Source organism: Anoplopoma fimbria, chromosome 19 (genome assembly GCF_027596085.1).
Source record: "Anoplopoma fimbria isolate UVic2021 breed Golden Eagle Sablefish chromosome 19, Afim_UVic_2022, whole genome shotgun sequence".
In the NCBI taxonomy this organism is placed as follows: domain Eukaryota; kingdom Metazoa; phylum Chordata; class Actinopteri; order Perciformes; family Anoplopomatidae; genus Anoplopoma; species Anoplopoma fimbria.
This window is the reverse complement of record NC_072467.1, coordinates 24668030-24687828: the sequence shown is the minus strand read 5'-3', so window position 1 is coordinate 24687828 and position 19799 is coordinate 24668030. Positions and strand designations below refer to the sequence as shown.

The 19799-nt window shown below is 39.8% G+C and overlaps 1 protein-coding gene across 1 annotated transcript in view; it reads left to right on the top strand.

Moving 5' to 3' along the window:
• LOC129108047 (copine-8-like) overlaps window positions 1-19799 on the top strand; it is a 65658-nt gene that overhangs the window by 19521 nt on the left and 26338 nt on the right. The window contains exons 3-6 of the mRNA XM_054619690.1: window positions 1542-1588; window positions 2652-2755; window positions 9833-9872; window positions 15653-15729. Coding sequence (XP_054475665.1) covers window positions 1542-1588; window positions 2652-2755; window positions 9833-9872; window positions 15653-15729 — 268 coding nt within the window. The remainder of the gene's footprint in view (window positions 1-1541; window positions 1589-2651; window positions 2756-9832; window positions 9873-15652; window positions 15730-19799) is intronic.

Below are 19799 nucleotides of genomic sequence, written 5' to 3'. Positions count from 1 at the left end.
CTGTCTTTTCGACCAGATAGGACAAGGACACACAGAGGTTGCTGTTGTGGCGATCATTATTGCTCGGTTGGAATAGGTTGGAAACAGGCTGCTCTGTCTTCCACATGAGGAGTGATTTAGAGATTATTAAAGAGAAGGATGGGGCTCAGATTACAGCAGATAATGCTAAGAATACATAACAGAGATGTTTTTACATTTGTGAGTCGAGATGTAGTTGTTTTAAAAAAAGGAAAACAGTTTTTATTCCTGTCTCCACTACCACTTTTATTTCAAATGAACCCACTATTTGTAAATCCATTACTGAGTGTTTCCTAAAGGATTTTCTGTCACTTTAGTGGGTGGTCATCGGACCCTCTGAGGGGGTATGGCGGCATTTGCTCCCCAGGAAGAATATGTTAAGTCAAATCCATCAATCTGGTGCACTTTGAGATCAATATTAAAAGGCTAGATCTATGAAGAACCACGTGCTCTTGTTCTAGCAGTGGTGGAATGTGAGTAAGTACATTAACTCGAGTACTTTACTTGAATACAAATTGAGGTACTTGTACTATACTTGAGTATTCAGAATCAGAAGCTGTTTATTGCCAAGTATGTTACACATACAAGGAATTTGGTTGGTGATTGATTGTTGCGTAACAGTAAACACAGTGCAATAATATAAGACAAAATAAAAAAATAGAAATATGAAAATGTAGAATAAAATACGGTAAACCAATAAACAAGTAGTACTTTAAAAGCGTATTTTCATTTTATGTAACTTTATACTTCTAGTATTGTACTTTTAATTTAACAGATTAATATTCTTATTTCAAAATATAAATCAACTAATAAACTATGATGTATTATTAAGTATTATATAGCCTAATTAGTAATTAGTAGTTAAAATTAGCTCCACCTTAACAAGCTTTAAGATTAAAGTGATGAACACAATTATGCATCAATAATTATAATCCAATGATATAGATATATTATTTGAAATGAGCATGAGAAATGTACTTTTGCTCGGTATTTTAAGTATAGTTTGATGCCAATGCTTTTGTACCTTTACCTTTACTGCATTTTTACCAGTTAAAGCAGATTTCCAAGTGTCTGGTCCTTGGTTATTTTTTTTTTAGAGTTGTGAGTCTCTGCCATGTGGCAGATGTGTGTGAATACAGTCAAGGCTGCTAGAATGCAAATTAAATGTCATTTTAGTGCCAGCTGATTGCCTCGCTGTGTTTTCACCAGTGGTCCGTAATCAAAAAACACTCCAAGACTCCCTCGGACGGAGACGCTCGAATGTCAATAGGGAGAACTTTCCTCCACCCACCCACACAGACACTCACTAACCCCGTCCTCCCTTCCTCCTCGTTTCCTCTCTGAAATATCATCACGCTGCAAGGCAAAGTTCTAGTGACATTTAATTAGGGAGTTTTCCTCTCATGTTGGGGTCTGGGGAAAGAACACCATCTGAGCTGACTTCTCAGCGTTAAATACTCTTCAATCAGTCTAACCCCTCTCTTGTTTTTTCTCTCCCCCTCCTCTGTTTTCTAATTCAACAGTTTGTGTGCTGTACACTCAAGGAATAGCCAACAGGGAATGGAGAGAGGTGAGTACACCCGTGGGGCGGTGTGGGAATAATTTACAACCAGTGAAAGCTTCCAAGGAGCAAAATGGCAGCTTTTCAGCAAGTCATATTGAGGGAATACAATGAGGTTTTGGGAGGCTGGCCTGTGAGCCATCTTAAAGTATCTCATAAGTTATAAGATCACAGCAAGTAATGCTGTTTAATAGACCTCAGAAATGTTTGGTTAAGCCTATTCCATCAATGACATTTAAACCAGCCCACAACTCAATCCTGCACAGGCATCTCTCTTCAGTTAAGGTATAAATGTTGCAGTATCATTCCTGCTAATATGTTAGCGTGAAAAAAATTCAGATTTAGTGTACACCATGTAAACTAGTCAGTGAAACTCGGGGCCTGAGTCGTACAAATCATATTTAATATGTTGCTGTTCTCTCTTAGTTTGGGTTGTTTGCATATTGGAGTAGGAGTAATTACCGTCGGGTCACAAAAGTGATTTGCAAGCACTACTTACATGCAGATTGCAAAAAGTGGCAGCTTTTTGCATTTCGCTAATTACAGACACTTGCAAGTTGCAGTCATTTGCGAGTCCTGCAGGCTCACAAGCTTTGTTTTACCGAAAGAAACACGCCGAAATGAACGAGAGAAAGTGTTCTCACACTGGAAATTGTGTTTTTGAAGAATTGACAAAAGGTACAAAACCATTCGCTACATTATCCATGTGTCCTTTTTAGTTTTGGAGCAAATCCAATTGGCTGGAAGGAAAATGGAGAGGACATTTTTGTCATTCTAAAGAGGCTTTACTTAAAAGTCTGTCATTAGTGGAAAGGTCATGTTTGACTTTCTTTAAATGGTTTATCCGCCATACAGTGGCCTTGTCTGGCATTTAAGATTCAGCTTAGACTCTGCACTTATTTTAAAGACTTTCATTTTTCAACTTTCACCAGTGTAAATTACTGCAGTTGAACTAAAGCTTTGTATTGGAAATTTAACATTTCACATGTAGCATATTGGCAGGTTCTGAAGTGTTCTTTTTAACAATGAGTCTTGCAGTTATCAAACATCACCTTTCTCCTTTGTCTTCCAGTTCGGCAGAACAGAAGTCATAGATAACACCCTCAACCCTGACTTTGTCCGCAAGTTCATCGTGGACTATTTCTTCGAGGAGAGGCAGAATCTACGCTTTGACCTGTGAGTTAACAATTGACTTATGCGTGTTGGTGTGTGTGTGTGTGTGTGTGTGTGTGTGTGTGTGTGTGTGTGTGTGTGTTGTGAAAGCGTGGGTGCTGAGCTAAGACTGAAATATTCATGGTCTGCACGAAGGGAGATGTAGAAGTCTTCTCCCTCTTAAATAAAAGACAAGTTTTCAACCCCACTTTTTCCACCAGCATCCATTGAAAAGACAAGTTTTACTGGAATGTTGCAATTTTTTCAAGCACACAATTGCATAAAAATCTATTTATTGAAAGTGATTACGACCATGACTTCTGTCAGTTGTATTATATTTTTGTACAACATGTTTTTTTTATATTCAACATTGTTTTTGTTATGAGTTTGAATCATGTTTAGGATTCTAAGCAGTGCAGAAAAAGGCCAGTATGAAAGTAACAAACGACCTCCTTTCAGCAGCAGATGCAGGAGATTGCTCGGCCTTAATCCTTTTAGACCTAAGTGCGGCTTTTGACACAGTTGATCATACAATTTTAATTGACTGCCTAAAGCACTGGGCAGTGTTTCCCGCAGGATTTTGTAAGACTATGGTCGGTGGACCTCAGACGCTTTAGGGGGATCTGGGGCAGGCTTCCCTGGAAGAGAATTCTGCAGGTTTTAAAGTGAAATCCATCAATCTGGTGCAGTTCGGGAGCAAAATTTAAAGGTTGGATCTATAGATTTTATGCTGTTGTAAACAATTTTGTGCTCTTGTTCTAGCAGTGGTGGATAAGTACATTCAGGCTAATCAAGTACTGTACTTAAGTACAATTTTTGAGGTATTTTTACTTTACTTTACATGGGTATTTCTATTTAATAACTTTGTACTTCTAGTCATCTACATCCCAGAAGAAAATATTGTACTTTTAACTTCCCCACATTTATTTCACATAATGAGTTACTAGTTGCTGATTCAGTATAGCCTAATCTTTAAGTAGAAATAGCCTCATTTTTAAGATTAGTTAAAATGAAGGAGTTTGGGGTGGATGGATGGATGGATGGGTCAAACACAAGACTTTCACCCAGGAGACCGGCGGTCGTGTCCTTTGAGAAAACCAAAAGTCACTTAGTTATATGAGCCCATAACTCTATCTTTTACTAAACCTTACCAAGTAGTTTTGTTGTCTAAACCTGAACGTTATTGAGTTTCGAAACACTAGAAAAGCCATGAGAGTTTAAAACACTATAACCTTGATTTACACAAATAGAAATGTCTAGAAATGTTGAAATTAAGCGTATTTTTGGTTCGGATCATAAGCGTACAGCGTTTTTTCGGTTTGGCCATGACTCAATAATTGATATGCTAATTATGACAATTTTACACAAATAATCTAGTCTAATAGCATAAAATAACTGGTTGGAGGAGGGAGACAACCAGTGAGGCAGTCATTTTTTGTTTTTGACATGAAGTCAAGAAAACCTCTGTAATCTAGCTGGTTCTTAATCAGGCTTTTGGTTTAGGAAGTGAGTGAGTCGTGCTTTTGATTGAATGATGAAAATGATTCTGATTGGTTATTAGATGACAACATAAATGTATTTTATTTTAACTAAGAATATGACATTTTCATGTTCTCTTGTCCACATCAGATTCACTTGTAGTTTGAATTTTAAACAGAATATATTTACTCATGTAGCCCTAAAAGTTGAGCTGTCCAAGTAATTATGATAATATGTATTTTTCCTCTATTGTGTTCCAGCCTCACGCAGTTCCACCATTCTTTCCTCTGTGATAGCTCATGAAATATGGAACGGCTCTTTTGTTTGTTTACCTGTTAGCCTGTCAGCAGGGCCGCATGCTGCTTACAAGCTGTAGGAGGTTACGGTGAATGTCAAGGAGAGACGCTAGCTGTTGCTTGTGTGTGTGTGTGTGTGTGTGTGTGTGTGTGTGTGTGTGTGTGTGTGTGTGTGTGTGTGAGACAAGCAGTGCATTGTATTTAAGTTGTATGTACAGCCTGGGTCAGATAAAGTCTGTGTGTATACCTTTATGCATGTAAACATGTGTGTTCAGGTATGTAGAGGGTTATTTATGTGTGTGTGTGGGTGTGTGTGTGTGTGTGTGAATCTGGGCATGTGTTTATGTATGTGAGTATGCCTGTTCAACTAATTGTGTGCTTGGCAAGGCAATTAAATTATAGGTGTGATATTTTGTACAATATGTTTGTTTGTGTGTGGCTTCATTGTTGTGTGTGGCTTCATTGTGTGTGTATGTGCGTGTGTGTCTGTTTGCATTGTGTGTGTGTGTGTGTGTGTGTGTGTGTGTGTGTGTGTGTGTGTGTGTGTGTGTGTGTGTGTGTGTGTGTGTGTGTGTGTGTGTGTGTTTGCATTGTGTGTGTTTAACCATCTGAATGTATATTTCCTGTGTACTTGACAAATTTAATGGAGACTTTTTTTTTCATGCAAGATGTTTAAAGCTGACAAGCAATGGGTAGAGGGGATGGAGGATGATGGTGTGTGTGTGTGTGTGTGTGTGTGTGTGTGTGTGTGTGTGTGTGTGTGTGTGTGTGTGTGTGTGTGTGTGTGTGTGTGTGTGTGTGTGTGTGTGTGTGTGTGTGTGTGTGTGTGCGTGGCCTGTCCGACTCCCTGTAGGGCTCGTTGTGAGTGGGCGAGCATCAGGCCCCGGTACTTCCTGCTGGGCTGATGGCCCTACAGTCCCTCACAGTGAGGACATGGCTTGTTGTCGTCCCCCCCCACCTCTCTTGTATGCCTTAAGAAAAAGAAAAAAATATCCAATACACTTGCTCACACACACACACACACACTCACACACAGACACACACATATTTCCCCTCTGCACACATGCAGTACACTCATTACAGAACCAGTGGTTGCTCCTGCTTTCCTCAGCCTCTTGTCATGAGGTCTGGAAGTCTTTTCCGCTGTAGCTCCCTCCATCCCTTCATTACCTCCACCTCCCTCACTCCCACTCAGCGCTCTGCAGCCCTTCGGGACGTCCACACAGCCAGACAGCTCCCTGCCTCTGCACCATCACCATGCTCTCTTTACCCAGAAGACCCCAAAGCCACGGCACACTTTACTTCCTCTGCTGCTATCCGCTCCTGGAAAATCCTGTTAACCCCGTTCTCACTGCCGGCCACGTTCAGTGCTCCTCTTTTTTCCTTTTTTTGAATTGAAACTCGAGATGCTCACTGAAGCCAGTCAAGACCCCCGCGGGTGGATGGTTGTCTAATCAAGTGTTGCAAATTGGATCAGACCTAAAAAAAAAAGCAAAAATCAACGTGAAACACACTCCCAAAAGTAATAAAAGAAGAATTTAGCTATATTGAATTTGGTTTTAATCACGAATCGTTTCTATATTTTAAACAATTAGAATTTCATCAGAACCTTGAATTAATAAACATGCTTTTCATTTTCACATATCGATTTTTAGGGATGAAAAATATATGTTGTTGGATTTGTATAGTGTCTGAAAATATGATGGACTGGAGCTAGAACTTAACAGCATGGTTAAAAAACTACAAGACTGTAGTTTTACATTCAAATATAATCACAGCACAGAAATGATTTTATGTAATAGAAGAAGCCACTCAGGCAATTAAGAAAAAATGCAAAAGAATTAATAAAATGCAGCTTTATTGCAGTAAAAGTTTTTTACTTGAATAATTTTTTGGGGATGCAGGTAATGCTTCATTGCATAAGAGTAGCTTGTGTTTTTACGAATATTTATTTTTTTCATTTTTATCTTGAAGCCAGACAGAATCACAAAAAATAACTCAAAATTGATGACAAATCACTTTACTGCAATAAAAACCACCATATTTTGCCAAACAATAATACCTTTAAATAGAACTAGCATTAACTAATCAATAAGCAGAATTACAAACTCAAATACCCTGTAAACTTTCTTTGATTATAAGTATGACACCCATGTAGATCTAAATGTATTTCAAGCAGCAAAGGGTTAATTCATCAGTAGCAGGTTTCGTCAAAGGCAACAATAAGTGGATTCTCCTAAAGAAACAGCTCCATGACCTAAAAACTGGAAGTGCGTTATTCCCCTTCCTTTTATAGCAGTACTTTTTGGTAAAATACCCCATTCAGGACAACCTGTCAGGACCAATTACAGCCCAGAATACGTGCTAATAAAACATTTGTGCAGCATCTTGTATCGGTCGCTATGAAAGGCTCCATCAGGCTCTTTTTTCCATGAAGCTGTTAGAAGACGGAGCTCAAGTGTCAGCGCGCCGTCCTCTGTTGTCGGCCGGCCTCCGCGGCCCCGTTCTGTTTGTGTGCCGTCATTAGTCATCATTGCTCAGTTCAAACGCAGCTCTGAGCAGCACCCACACCCCCACACACAAACCCCCCCCGCAAGAGAAATCCTGTCTGGCCCAGTGCCGATGCAGAGTGATGTCATCCACATAAACACAGTCACACACAGCAAATGTGCACTCACCAGGCGCTGTGGGACGTGCACTCCTGCACACACTCTTGTGGGTGTGTGTTTGTAGGTGTGTGTGTGTGTGTGTGTGTGTGGTGGGGGGGTAAACATGTGCAGCCAAATCATCACATTCTTCAAATATGTTTTTATGTCAAATCTATTTCTTGGTCGTATTTATGGTCATTACTGTCATTTTGCACAGCATATAGTTTATCACACGTCTGTCCGTCCAGAGAGAAGGATCCTGAGGGTTATTCCATATTTTTTTTTTGGGGGGGGTCCTTATACGAATAGAGGGTCTAAAGAAAACAGGCTGTCAGATAAAGATAGTAAAGAAAATTTGGGACATGCCAAACTGCTGTATAAATAAAGATTAACTTGACTAAAGTACGTACAGGTCTCTCTCTCTCTCTCTCTCTCTCTCTCTCTCTCTCTCTCTCTCTCTCTCTCTCACTCTCTCTTTCTCCCTCTTTGGGTTTCTCATTATTAAATAAGATTTCATGAATCATTTATGAACATTTGGGAGTGACAGAGGCAAAAGGGGGCGAATAGAACATGAAGCACACCTGTGCATTTAGCCTTAGGCGTGTTGCGTAACAGCAGCGTGTTTCGTTGCTCTTATGGAATTACATTAGTATAACATCCCCCCCACACACACACACCCCACACACCCCCTGTAGTGACACAGAGCATCCCCCAGTTTTGTCTGCAGGCACCTTATCGTACATGGCATGCTGTCTGCAGAAAGAAGCGCTCTGGCTCTCTCCCTTATACACACTCCGCTGCACACACACACACACACACAGATATGGACACACACCTGAGACACCCAGATAGGTGAAGGTGACGGGTTATGGGAAGTAAATAAAGCTGGTTGAATAGCTCTCAGGAGATGCAAGGGGGCTCACATGGTTTGCATGATGTCACTCGTTGTTTTGAATGAGTGCTCCTGTTTAAGATGGACACATATGTGTGGCGGAGATAAGCTGTGATAGTTAAACCTTTATGTAAACGTTTTTTCATAAGCCCAGTAGTGCTTTCAGGTGAAAAGTCATGTATCGACCATTACTTTTCAGAGAAATATATATATATTTTTTTTTTATTTGGCAACTATAAGCTTGGTCGATAACTAGAGAAAATGGTGTTTGCTTTAAAGGGAACTCCATTATACACCTCAAAGAAATGACACCGCATATATGAGAACATCTCTGAGTTGCATTGTGGGTAATGTAGAAACCAGGTTTTGACAAGGAAGAAAAATGTGTGGAATAAAAAAGATGATATCTCTGGTTCTGCTGCTGCATACATTTTTCTCCTTTTCTTAAAAAAACATCCATTGTGAGTCAGACAATGATTCAGGAGTACAACAATGATTTAAGTATTCTATTAATGCAGCGCTTCGGTGAATCATTTATCCCACGTTTGGTCAAAACTGGACCACTGCCAGCCCCAGATGGATAACTATGAGTATATCATGTAGTGATTTCCATACGCTACCAGATGTCCATTCTGCCTTGCAATGTAAACAATGTATTTTTTTTTTTACCCGTTGTTCATGCCTTTCCAGATCTTTTAGCCAAAAGGATCAAAGAGTAGAGTAACAAATCTTTGCCCAGTGAAATCAGTGAAAGACCAAATAAGGTGCGACTCCTCTGGTTGTATAGAAGTCTATGAGAAAATGACTCTACTTCTCTCTTGATTTATTCCCTCAGTAAACATTGTAAACATGAGTTTATGGTCTCAATCTCTAGTTTCAAGTCTTCTTCAATACAGCATGATGCTGACATGATTAGTTTTTGTTGTACAACTTTAACACTAAAGAGTTTCAGTAATAGATCTCTTCAATTATTATTTTATCTGTCTTTTCTTTTTATATCTTTTATTCAACTGCTTCTAAAACATTAAAGTGGCTCTATTCTGCTTTTCCACCTTTCCCCTCTCCTTTAGTTTGTTATATATATTTTTGTACATGTAAAAGGTCTGTAGAGTGTAAAACCTGAAGTCCACGCCTAAAAGGAGTTACCCTCCCCCTCAGAAGCTCCTGAGCTCCTGAAACGGCTCCATTGAATTCTCTCCTTCACTTCCGTAACTTTATGAAGTCATAATGTAACTTTATGAGGTCACAATGTTACGGAAGTGACGTAAAACTCCTTCTGGCTAGTTTGGCCCTCAAACAACAAAAGAGAGAGACGGAGCTGAAGCTCCGGAGGAAGAGTTTTTTGAAATGTGAAACGTTGACCAATCACAACAGAGCGGGCTAGCTGACCAATCAGGGCAGACTTTGCTTTCTGGAGGGAGGAGCAAGCTGTCCTGCAGCACCTGAGAAGAGGTGCTGCAGGACAGCCAGGATGAGAAAAACAAGGAGGATTATGAGCATTAACGCATGTAAACATGTTGTAACTGTAAATATTTCCACCTTACAGCCATTAACGATACTGAGGCCTCCAATATTGTTTTACCCTCATGCATGAAATCGGATCACTAAATCCTCCTTTAAACCTGAGCAGCGTCTTTGCAGTGATTAGCAGACGAGTGCCTCGCTTTAATGGTAGTTAATGAGGAAGAGAAGCTTTTTGTCATTGACTACTAATTTGTGTTTTTTGCAGCCCGTTCAGCCACAGACCTGCTGCTCAAACCTTTCATCTCTTCTTTTCTCTCCGCAGGTATGATTTAGACTGCAAGAGCGACAACCTCTCCAAACACGTGAGTGTCTCCTTCACCTCAGCTGTTCGACAATCAGCCGTGCATTCATGGAGATATTATATGGCCAAATGTTTACCCTTCCAGTACAATAGCAGCCTCGTATGAATCAGAATGTCAGAGGTAAGAGAGGCATAACGGGAACAATCGTGTTGGCATTTAAACTCTCCAACAGAAAATGATATTTCTGGGCCGTACCAAAGACATTCAGAGGGTTTCTGTCTCTGTGAAGGGTTTCTGACCTGCTTGCTTTTTGCGTTTGTTAGCAGTGTTAGTGCAAAACAGTAATACATGAAAATTGAGGCTCATAATCAAACACAATTATAGACAAAGTAGTTACCATAACTACAGGAGTGGAGGGTTTATTTATAGAGAAAGCTGTCACAACAACTTGCACATGCAAACTTTTAAAGGAAAAAACAAAACTACCATACAAATAAACATCTTTTTTAATGATCTTTTTATTTTTCTATGTTCTTTATTTATATATATTTGGGTATTTTTCAGCAGTATAAAGTTTCAAACTTATTCAGTTTTAGATTGATTTGTGGTTGAGAGACTTGAAAATAAATAATATCTTAAAAACGAGGAGGAAAAGAGGAATGAAAAATATCCAAACTCACAGCACAGCTCATAACATAATCTCTATTGTCACATAGGATCTTTTAAATACCCTTTTACTGTACTTTTACAGTATTAATTGTGTTTAATTTCAAGTCTTGTCTTCATAGTCTAATGAAGTAAATATAAATCTCGACCAGACATTCGTAAATTTATCCTAATCTTTATGATTACATTTCTCGATCCAGTCATCAATCTAAGTTGCAAATGAATAAATGGATTTACTGTGTTATATTATGAATATTCTACCGTCTAATGCTTTTATTTAATGTTTCAAAGATGAGTTATATCATTAAGGCTTGCTAATTGGTCTCCATGCCTTGTAGCGAGATGAGCCTCCTGAATTTGCATCCAAAATGCTGTCAAAAAACTTTGATTTATAGCCAATGCAGCCTCCATAATTCTCAATGAGGAAAGATGCAGAAAGAACGAAAAATAGACGCCAAATCCAAGAGAGACCAATTTCACATGACCTCTGTGCTGGGCCAAAAACTTCAAATGTTTCCACTGCAAATGTCACTAGACAATTAATGGACACTGCATATCTGCACAGGATTAAGATCACACACAACCTCTGCAATCATTACTAATTCCTAGAGGTCCCCAGATAAAACTCGTCCCGTGCGACTATGGCTTAAAACACATAAATATTACAGACACGTGTCAGCTGACCGTCGTTTGATGAAGCGATGAGATCATATCAGACATTTGGTTTCTGCTTACACTCTTTCTCATGAGAGTGCAGTTTTTGCAAACACCCTGATCGCCCTTGAGCCACCGCTGATGACGGATTACAGGTTAAAGTTACTCCCAAAGGAGGCCGATCACACGAGGACCGTCGCTAGAAAACGCGTCGCCAGCAAAACCGTTATTGTCCTGTGGTACAGTGAGCCCGACATGCTCTCCTTTAGCGTTTTTTAGACCTAAAATATTCAACATTTTTCAGTCCCAGGTGCAAAGTCACACCAGGCAGCCAATCATATCGAGCAAGAGACGGTCTTTGCTACTTCGCTCCTGTTTTGAGGCAGGTAGATGGTGTAGGGCTTTCTAGCTTTAGGACTGTGAGAGAGCTACAGAGTATCTCATGCTCAGGAGCACTACGTTTTGTTTCGCCCGACTCCCTTTGCTGAGGTATTTCTTTATGCCGCGTCTCGGTGTGATCCGCTGCAAACGTCATCCATCCTTTCTGAGCCGTGGCATTTTCCTTCAAGCTCGACCTCCTTCTCGATTCAAAACCTGCCATCTCCGATTTCCCCGCCCCCTTCAGCTCCATCCTCATATCCGTTCTCTCATATCAAACAGAAGCTCCATCAGCACCCTGCTCCAGATCTGTCTATAACCTGGGCTCCATCTCCGCTCCCCCCCCCCCCACCACCCAAAAGCCCTCCTACTATTACCCGGCTTTATACTCATTGCCAACTGCAGGCGGTGCTTTTTGCCCCACCCCCACCCCAGCGTGCCCCACGGGCCTTCCACCGAGAGCGCTGAGCAATGCGAGCGTGGCGACTCACTCTCAGCATGAAGGCCGAGGACGCTTGGATGCCTCCTGTCGTTGCCGTGGATGTGTGGGATCGGAGATCTGGCACGCAGTGATGGCTCCATTGTCCGGATCGCCGTCCATCCACAGTCGCTTTGAATAACAGGAAGAAAAAAAGAATTAAACACGAGTACAGTGTCTTTCTTGGCAGCTTCAATGGCAACATCTGAGGGATGACTCCTTCCTCCCATCAAAACAGATGTTTCCCCAGTGCCATCTGGTTTTCATACCTTGTGCAGATATGGCTGCAGGGGAAGATGTGCAGAGACGGAGCATACAGAGAAAACCTCATTAAGGATTGTGTATCCTGTTTACTAGCAGATGTAGTAGATGTTGTTGTTGTTGTTTTTATCCCGACAGACGTTTGTCACAGCCTCGTGCACAATCCTTTATTTGACTCCCGTTTGTTTCGCTGGTAGAATACAGCAGTAATCTCCTCACAAAACAGTCATCTCATTTCAAAGTCTTTATTCATTATTTTAAACTCACTGATTAGCAAATGAATCCAGGCAGTGAAATAGCTTCTTTGTTTGCAGGCAGTAATTAAGTTGACTGGCTGCTCGCTCCCTCATGACTATTTGGAGACTGTCAAGATTTAACTGCAAACTTTTATTACCCCTATTAAATGTTCTATTGCTAGAAAAGCAACTAAAATAATCTTTTAAATGCTTTTTTTTTTTGTTGTTTGACATTTCCATCTTAATTGGCTTGTATAAAGTTGTGGGGCAAATATGACTTCACTAGATTTGAACCCAAGACATAACTCAACTTAAAACAAGTGATTCCCAACCTGAGGTTCAGGACCCCTCCAGGGGATCTGAAGACAAATCTTAGGGGTCGTGAGATGAGTCTTTTGTTTTTCTCCTTATGAGATGCCAAATGGTTTTCGGGGGAATTAGAGAAGTTTATATGGGGATAAACACTCTCATATGCATAGAATGCTGCAGGAACAACCCTCCGGCAGTTGGCATCACACTGGTTCCCACGACAGCGAGCCAGTGGGATTTTCCCATTGCAGAAAATAAACTCTATGGCAAACAAAAGTGCATGATACATACATGTTTTTGTTCAGCAAGATAATCCGGACAAATCAACACAACTTTTATGGTTTTTGAAGCGGAATTGTAATTGCCAGAAATGAAATGCTAACGTTAGGCTATAAACGAACTACACCACAGTCACATGGGTGCTTTTAAGGCGGACTAGCCAAGGTTATGATGTTTTGTAGTCTCATTTAGCCACTTTTTAGCAACCACATTTTGAAGACACATTAGACAACAGAGGAGTATTTCGTGATGCATTTTATGTCGCAGAACAAAACATTAAAATCTCTAAAGCTTGTTTTCACTGCAGACCTTATTTCAGGCATCTTACAACAAACCCGTTCAAACAAACCATTGACTTTGAGACGTGGGAACCTAACACGCTGACTCATTTTCACATTCAAGGACTCACTCCTGCAGCACTCTGGACTGTGTGCATCCTATACTGAGGGGCTATAGAGGAACCACTTCATTGTAGGGGGTTACAAGCTAAAAGAACATTTGGCCTTAAAAGGAAATTTTAGTATTTGTCAACACCAATATTATTCTTATACTTCTGTCTGTTTTTTTGTCTTCTATGACTGTTGGTCTTGATTACAATATATTTTAACCTTTAATCAATCTCAAAGACATGTTTTTGAAATGATCTCTGAGATTTTAATACTTTTTAGGATATATCATGTACATTTTCTAACATTTTAACTGTAGTGTATGTTATATTTGAGATGTTTTTGGCATTGCTGCCATTGTTTTGACATGTTTTATACTGTGGGATGGTTTGATGGTTAGCTACAGCTGTTGCCATAGAGCCTGTTGATGGATATATATATATATATATATATATATATATATATTACATACCTATATATATGGGTATGACATTTTAAAGAATGGAATCAAAACATTTAGATTTTGAGTCAAAGTTCAGGAGTTACTCTTTTTATTGTTCATGAAATGTTATTTTGACCAATAATCATAACTGAAAAAATATGACAATCAGACCCATGTTAACATATAGTGTAGTTTTCTCTGCATGGACATAGATATATATATATATGTGTGTATATTAGATGCCTAATGAGCAGAGGAGACTTTAAGAAGGCCTGTAGGACTTGTCTGGTTCAGCTGTGATCTCTTCTACTTGGAGAAACCCTCCTAACCTTCTTTTTTCTCTCCTGCCACCACTGAGCCTGTTAATCTGAGGCGCCTCAGCCTCTGGCCTCTGATATCTTAGGCTTTTATTTTTTGCAAGCTAGCAGCTCATTTCTTATGGAGAGGCCGGAGCATTTTTGTCATCTCTTTTTGTTTCAAGAACTTGGCTGGGGGAGAAATTTGCTCAGCACCGGCAAAGATCTTTGGAGCAGCTTTCTGCCCGCCGGACTCAGAGCGGCTCATCTGTCAAACACTTTTACACGCACACACATACGCACACATACGCACACAGGAAAGTGCACGCTTACTCACGCACACACAATCTGGTAGGGGAGGCCTCAATAGCAGTGCGTGAACAATCCCTCCTCGCCTGTAAACAGACTTTCTATGCCCCCCCCCATCCTCCCGTCCTCCCTCTCTGCTCTTTGCTCTTCTTGTTGGCCAAAGGCTCCTCCTCCACAAACCCAGTCCTCCCTCGTGGTCACACCACAGTGGTCAACAAGGACACGGGTCCTCTGCAAGCTGGGCTTAGCTGTCTATGTTTAAAAATACACATGAAAAACAGAAATGAGGCCAAAAATATGATTTTTTTACAAGACAAACATTAAATGCGGCCAAGTAAGAACTCGACATACTCTATAACTGGAGTAGCTGCAAAGCAAAGCCTTGTTTTGTTGTGTTCTGTACGCCTCTATGGTGCTCGCATGTACATAAATTGAGAAAATATAGTTGTTTTTGTCACTGAACAGTTCAGTTGGACTCTCCTTTGGTCTCTCCTGTTTGTCCTGATTGACAAAGAGATTTTGGTGAAAATTGGCAGGACGGCTGCAACTCACGATTATTTTCAACATATTTTAATTTGCCGGTTAAATTCTCAATTTATCAATAAACCATTTTTGGAATAAAATGTTCAAAGAATTGTAAAATATGTCCATTATAATTTCTTAAAGCCTCAGGTGACAGACATGAATATTAAGTTTACTATCATATATGACAAAAAAAGATCATCAAAAATCATCACATCTGACAACCTGGAACCAGAAAGTATTATAAACGATTAATATAAATTAATAAAAATTGTTGCAGATTTAGTCTCTTTCGATTGACTAATTGATTAATCGGCTTATCATTTCGGCTGTTACATTAAGTTGCAGAATCAAATAAAACAATCAGTGAGAAAAAAGTGTAGCGAAACAAAAACAAACTTTGGAAAAAATGACTGAATTTGAAATCAAACTGCTGAAAGACTTTAAACTTTCTTTAACAGTTTGTGTGTTAGCGTGGTGTAGCATGATGTTCTTGGGTCAAACTTTTATGCTTATTAAAGAAACGAAATAAATGATAATCTTAATTAATATTTCTCTCTGTTTTTCCATCACTACATTTTTCTTTCCCGTCTGATTAATTGTATGTTTTTCTCACACATGCAGGACTTCCTGGGCCAGGCGTTCTGTACGCTCGGCGAGATCGTCGGCTCCCTGGGAAGCCGCCTGGAAAAACCTTTGATGTAAGTAGAATCAAGTACACAACACGCACCTACAAACAAACAAAAACCCACACCGCCGTGTTATTGACACATTCATAATTCAAAGCGAACGGGAAAAAAGGGTTGTATTGCATTAATTTAATGGGGCAGCCACTATCATTAGGTGCCAAAAGATGTTTGGGCTCAGGTTCAGATTTTAAGATTCAGGTCCATTCAGTGGCATGAATTGAAAATCAGCATGTTATTTTAAGACCACTTGCTACTGTCTGTGTTTGAAGTGAAGCGAAGCAGGGGCATCATGAAGACGAGCCAAGATGTTGATGAGAGCGTACACTGTCTCCATCAGCCAAATGAGATGAATAGTTAAACAGCAGCAGCACCCTAATGGCAGACCGTAAACACGTTGAGATGGTAAACAGCGAGTAGTGAAAAGGGACAGTTCACCCGACGGGAAGATGTCAGCGATGAGCTCCCAGCTCGGCTGTCTGAAGGAAGCCTAAACCGAACTGAAGCCTCAACTGGAGCATAAAGACACAATCAGGGGCATTTTCATCTGAGTACATGATCTGATTTCTGCTCTCTAGTTGAACAAAGTAAAACTGGAGCCAGTTTATGAGATATATCACTTATGCTGCTACTTGTGTGTTTGGTGTTTCCTTGGAAACATCCTCTAGTGCACAGGAAGTCTTCTTAAGTTTCCAATCCCCCAAAAACTCCTTAAAACATTAGTTTGTTTGGCATAAACAGCGGAAGAATTGATAATTTAGCATGTTATCAAAGAATTTATACTTCTCTCTATACTTGGAGTAAAGGGTGTAGGGTTCAACACTTGTCAGGCCGGTATCCAGGCAACAGCTTCTGGTTGCCGAAACTGAAAATATGTTTTTCATTGTATTTTGAGTTAAAATTATTTGGTTTGATCAGATTCTCATTTGACTTTAGTTATTCTCTGAGAAGATGATGGTTGATATAAAACATATATTTAATCATTATTTTTAACTGTATTGTGTTTAATCAAAAGAAAACATTAAATATTGAGGGTTTCTACGCACAAATGTGTTTTTTCAGGGATTAAAAAACGTAACACAAGTATAAGTGATTGTATACGTATGAAATTTGTTTTTTTATTTAATGCAAGTATGTATTGCATATTGTACTACCAAGTACAAAGTGCACAAATGCTATACATCAATCAACCAAGCATAATAATACTGTATGTATGTCATACAGGTTTGTGCAGTTCCTGTTTTACAGGTGACTGACTAATAAGACAAATGATACAATACAGGATAAAAAGTAAAACATTTAATGACCAATTAACGGCTAAAATATAAAGATACTTGATTAAAATATAGTTTTATTGTTAAATGAAAGACACTCAAAGTAAAAAATAGTAAATAAATAATCTATAATCACTGAATACCAGTCATACCAAAACCACTAAGAAACCATAAAACTTTGCCGTTTTGTAAAGAATACAACCTGATAAATCTATACCAGTGAAACTTACTGCAGGACATTCACAGCAAACATAGATTCTTCCTCTTAAAGCCATCAAAGGCTCCTCATTAGACCTGGATCAAGTTCTCTAAAATCAATCAGACGTTTCTTAATTGATCCTCCACCGATGTGTCTCCTATTATCTCAGCTCGACGCAGCAGAACTGCAGCTTCTCCCTCCGTCTACTGAAGAGAACAATTTGTTGATGCTTTTGGTTTTTCTCCTGAGGCCACGAGCCATCAGTAGTCTGACCCTCGCCTCAACCCGTGTGTGTGTGTGTGTGTGTGTGTGTGTGTGTGTGTGTGTGTGTGTGTGTGTGTGTGTGTGTGTGTGTGTGTGTGTGTGTGTGTGTGTCTGTCAGTGTGTGTCTGTGTGTGTGAGAGAGAGTGAGTGAGTGAGAGAGACTGTAATGGCATCTACATCCATGTCTGTCTGTCTGTCAGTCTGTCTATCAGTGTGTGAGAGAGAGAGAGAGAGAGTGAGAGAGAGAGACTGTAATGGCATCTAAATCCATGTCTGTCTGTCTGTCTGTCTGTCTGTCTGTCTGTCTGTCTGTGTGTCTGTCTGTCAGTGTGTGTGTGTAACTGTGTGAGAGAGAGAGAGAGAGAGAGAGAGAGAGGAGAGAGACTGTACTGGTGTCTTCATCCATGTCTGTCTGTCTGTCTGTCTGTCTGTCTGTCTGTCTGTCTGTCTGTGCATGTCTGTCTGTCTGTCAGTGTGTCTGTCTGTCTGTGTGTATATGTGTGTATGAGTATGTGTGCGTGTGTGAGAGAGAGAGACAGAGAGAGAGAGAGAGAGGGAGAAACTGTACTGGCATCTTCATCCATGTCTGTCTGTCTGTCTGTCTGTCTGTCTGTCTGTCTGTCTGTCTGTCTGTCTGTCTGTCTGTCTGTCTGTGTGTGTGTCTGTCTGTGTGTATGTGTGTGTGTGTGTGTGTGTGTGTGTGTGTGTGTGTGTGTGTGTGTGTGTGTGTGTTGTGTGTGTGTGTTTGTGTGTGTGTGTGTGTGGCAGAATCAATGAGTGTCTGCAGCTGAATGGGCCTGCTACAGAGTGACACACAAGAAATATGATGTAAGAATGTGTTTCTGTCGCCGCGTTATGTAATCACCTCGGCCCGCAGTCATTCACTCAGATCTGTTGTGTGATCCGTTCATGTTTTATTTTAATGCAACTTTGTGTGTGTGTGTGTGTGTGTGTGTGTGTGTGTGTGTGTGTGTGTGTGTGTGTGTGTGTGTGTGTGTGTGTGTGTGTGTGTGTGTGTGTGTGTGTGTGTGTGTATGTGTGTGTGCTCACTCTGCTGCCTCTGAGTGAAACACAAAGAAACACGTCTTCAGTCAGAAGCATCACACGTCTGCTCAGTGAAGTGTAGGCGGATCACAAAAATAAAGAGCAGCAGTGACGACTGAGATGACAATAAGCTCCAAACACACACAACCATGTCATCGTTGTGAGATTATGTCACGCTTAGAGTCTGATATAAACGAGCCTCAGTGACTCTGAGAAGGTTTCACATTCTGAGTCACAGAAGTCTGCCATGAACTTTTTTTTTGCTGCTTTTGTGTCACGCTAAGAAACCAAAGTATAAAGGAACCTTGTTAGATGTTGGTGGATTCGTATACAAATGCAAACGCATGACTCTATACATAAACGTACCATTGTTGGAACATTTTAAAACATTTTCCTATTTTTTTCAACTAGCGATGCACCCATACAGATGACTTACATTCGGCTGATACTGAATCAACAGCTGGATCGGATATCAATTATACTGTAATATAAATTCCTGTTTAAGTTTTTACCAATTTTTTGCAGAATTAAAAAGGTTAACACTCTTAACTTGCAATTCCACTTCATTTTGAAGATATTTTTACAATTTCTTTGGTGTGCGACTTATTCATATATTTATATTATATTTGATAAGAATCAATAACAATTCAGTAAATGTACATTTATGTATTTATTTGTTACATTTTGTTTTGCAAAGAAAAGTAAGCAATGATAGAGTCAAGCCTGATGTTACACATCAAAGAATGATCCCAGTCTCTTCCACACAATAAGGAGTTTAGTTTATTAATTAAAGGAGCTGTATTTAACATTCTGAGTATTAATATAGCAGCAAACAACTACTAGCGATGTAAATATATATAGTGGAGTAAGAGAGGACATGGCAGATTTTTTGAGCCTGGGTCATATAAAAATCCAAATACTCTTCAGCAATAAAGGTGTATTTAACTTTCTAACAAGATAAATGACAAATATAAATATGGAAGTTAATGGTTTTGATTGGTAGATTGTTCAAGGACCACGTTAAGTTTACTTTTTGGCAGTAATGTCATGATTGGACATGTTACCAAGAGTCCAACAGCTAACTAGCCCTCCCATATCTACCTGTATCAAAACAGGAAGCAATTGTTAAACTAGTAAACCCCGCCTCTTGCCTGATTTCATAGGCTGTGGTTTGACTCCGTGATTGAAGCTGAAAAGTTGAGAATATTCAAAAATGTATGCAAAAGCATAGGCTGGACTTGTTTTTGTGGCATTTCTTACCTCTAGTTGAAAGTGTATGGTAGAAAGGTGACAGGAAATATGAA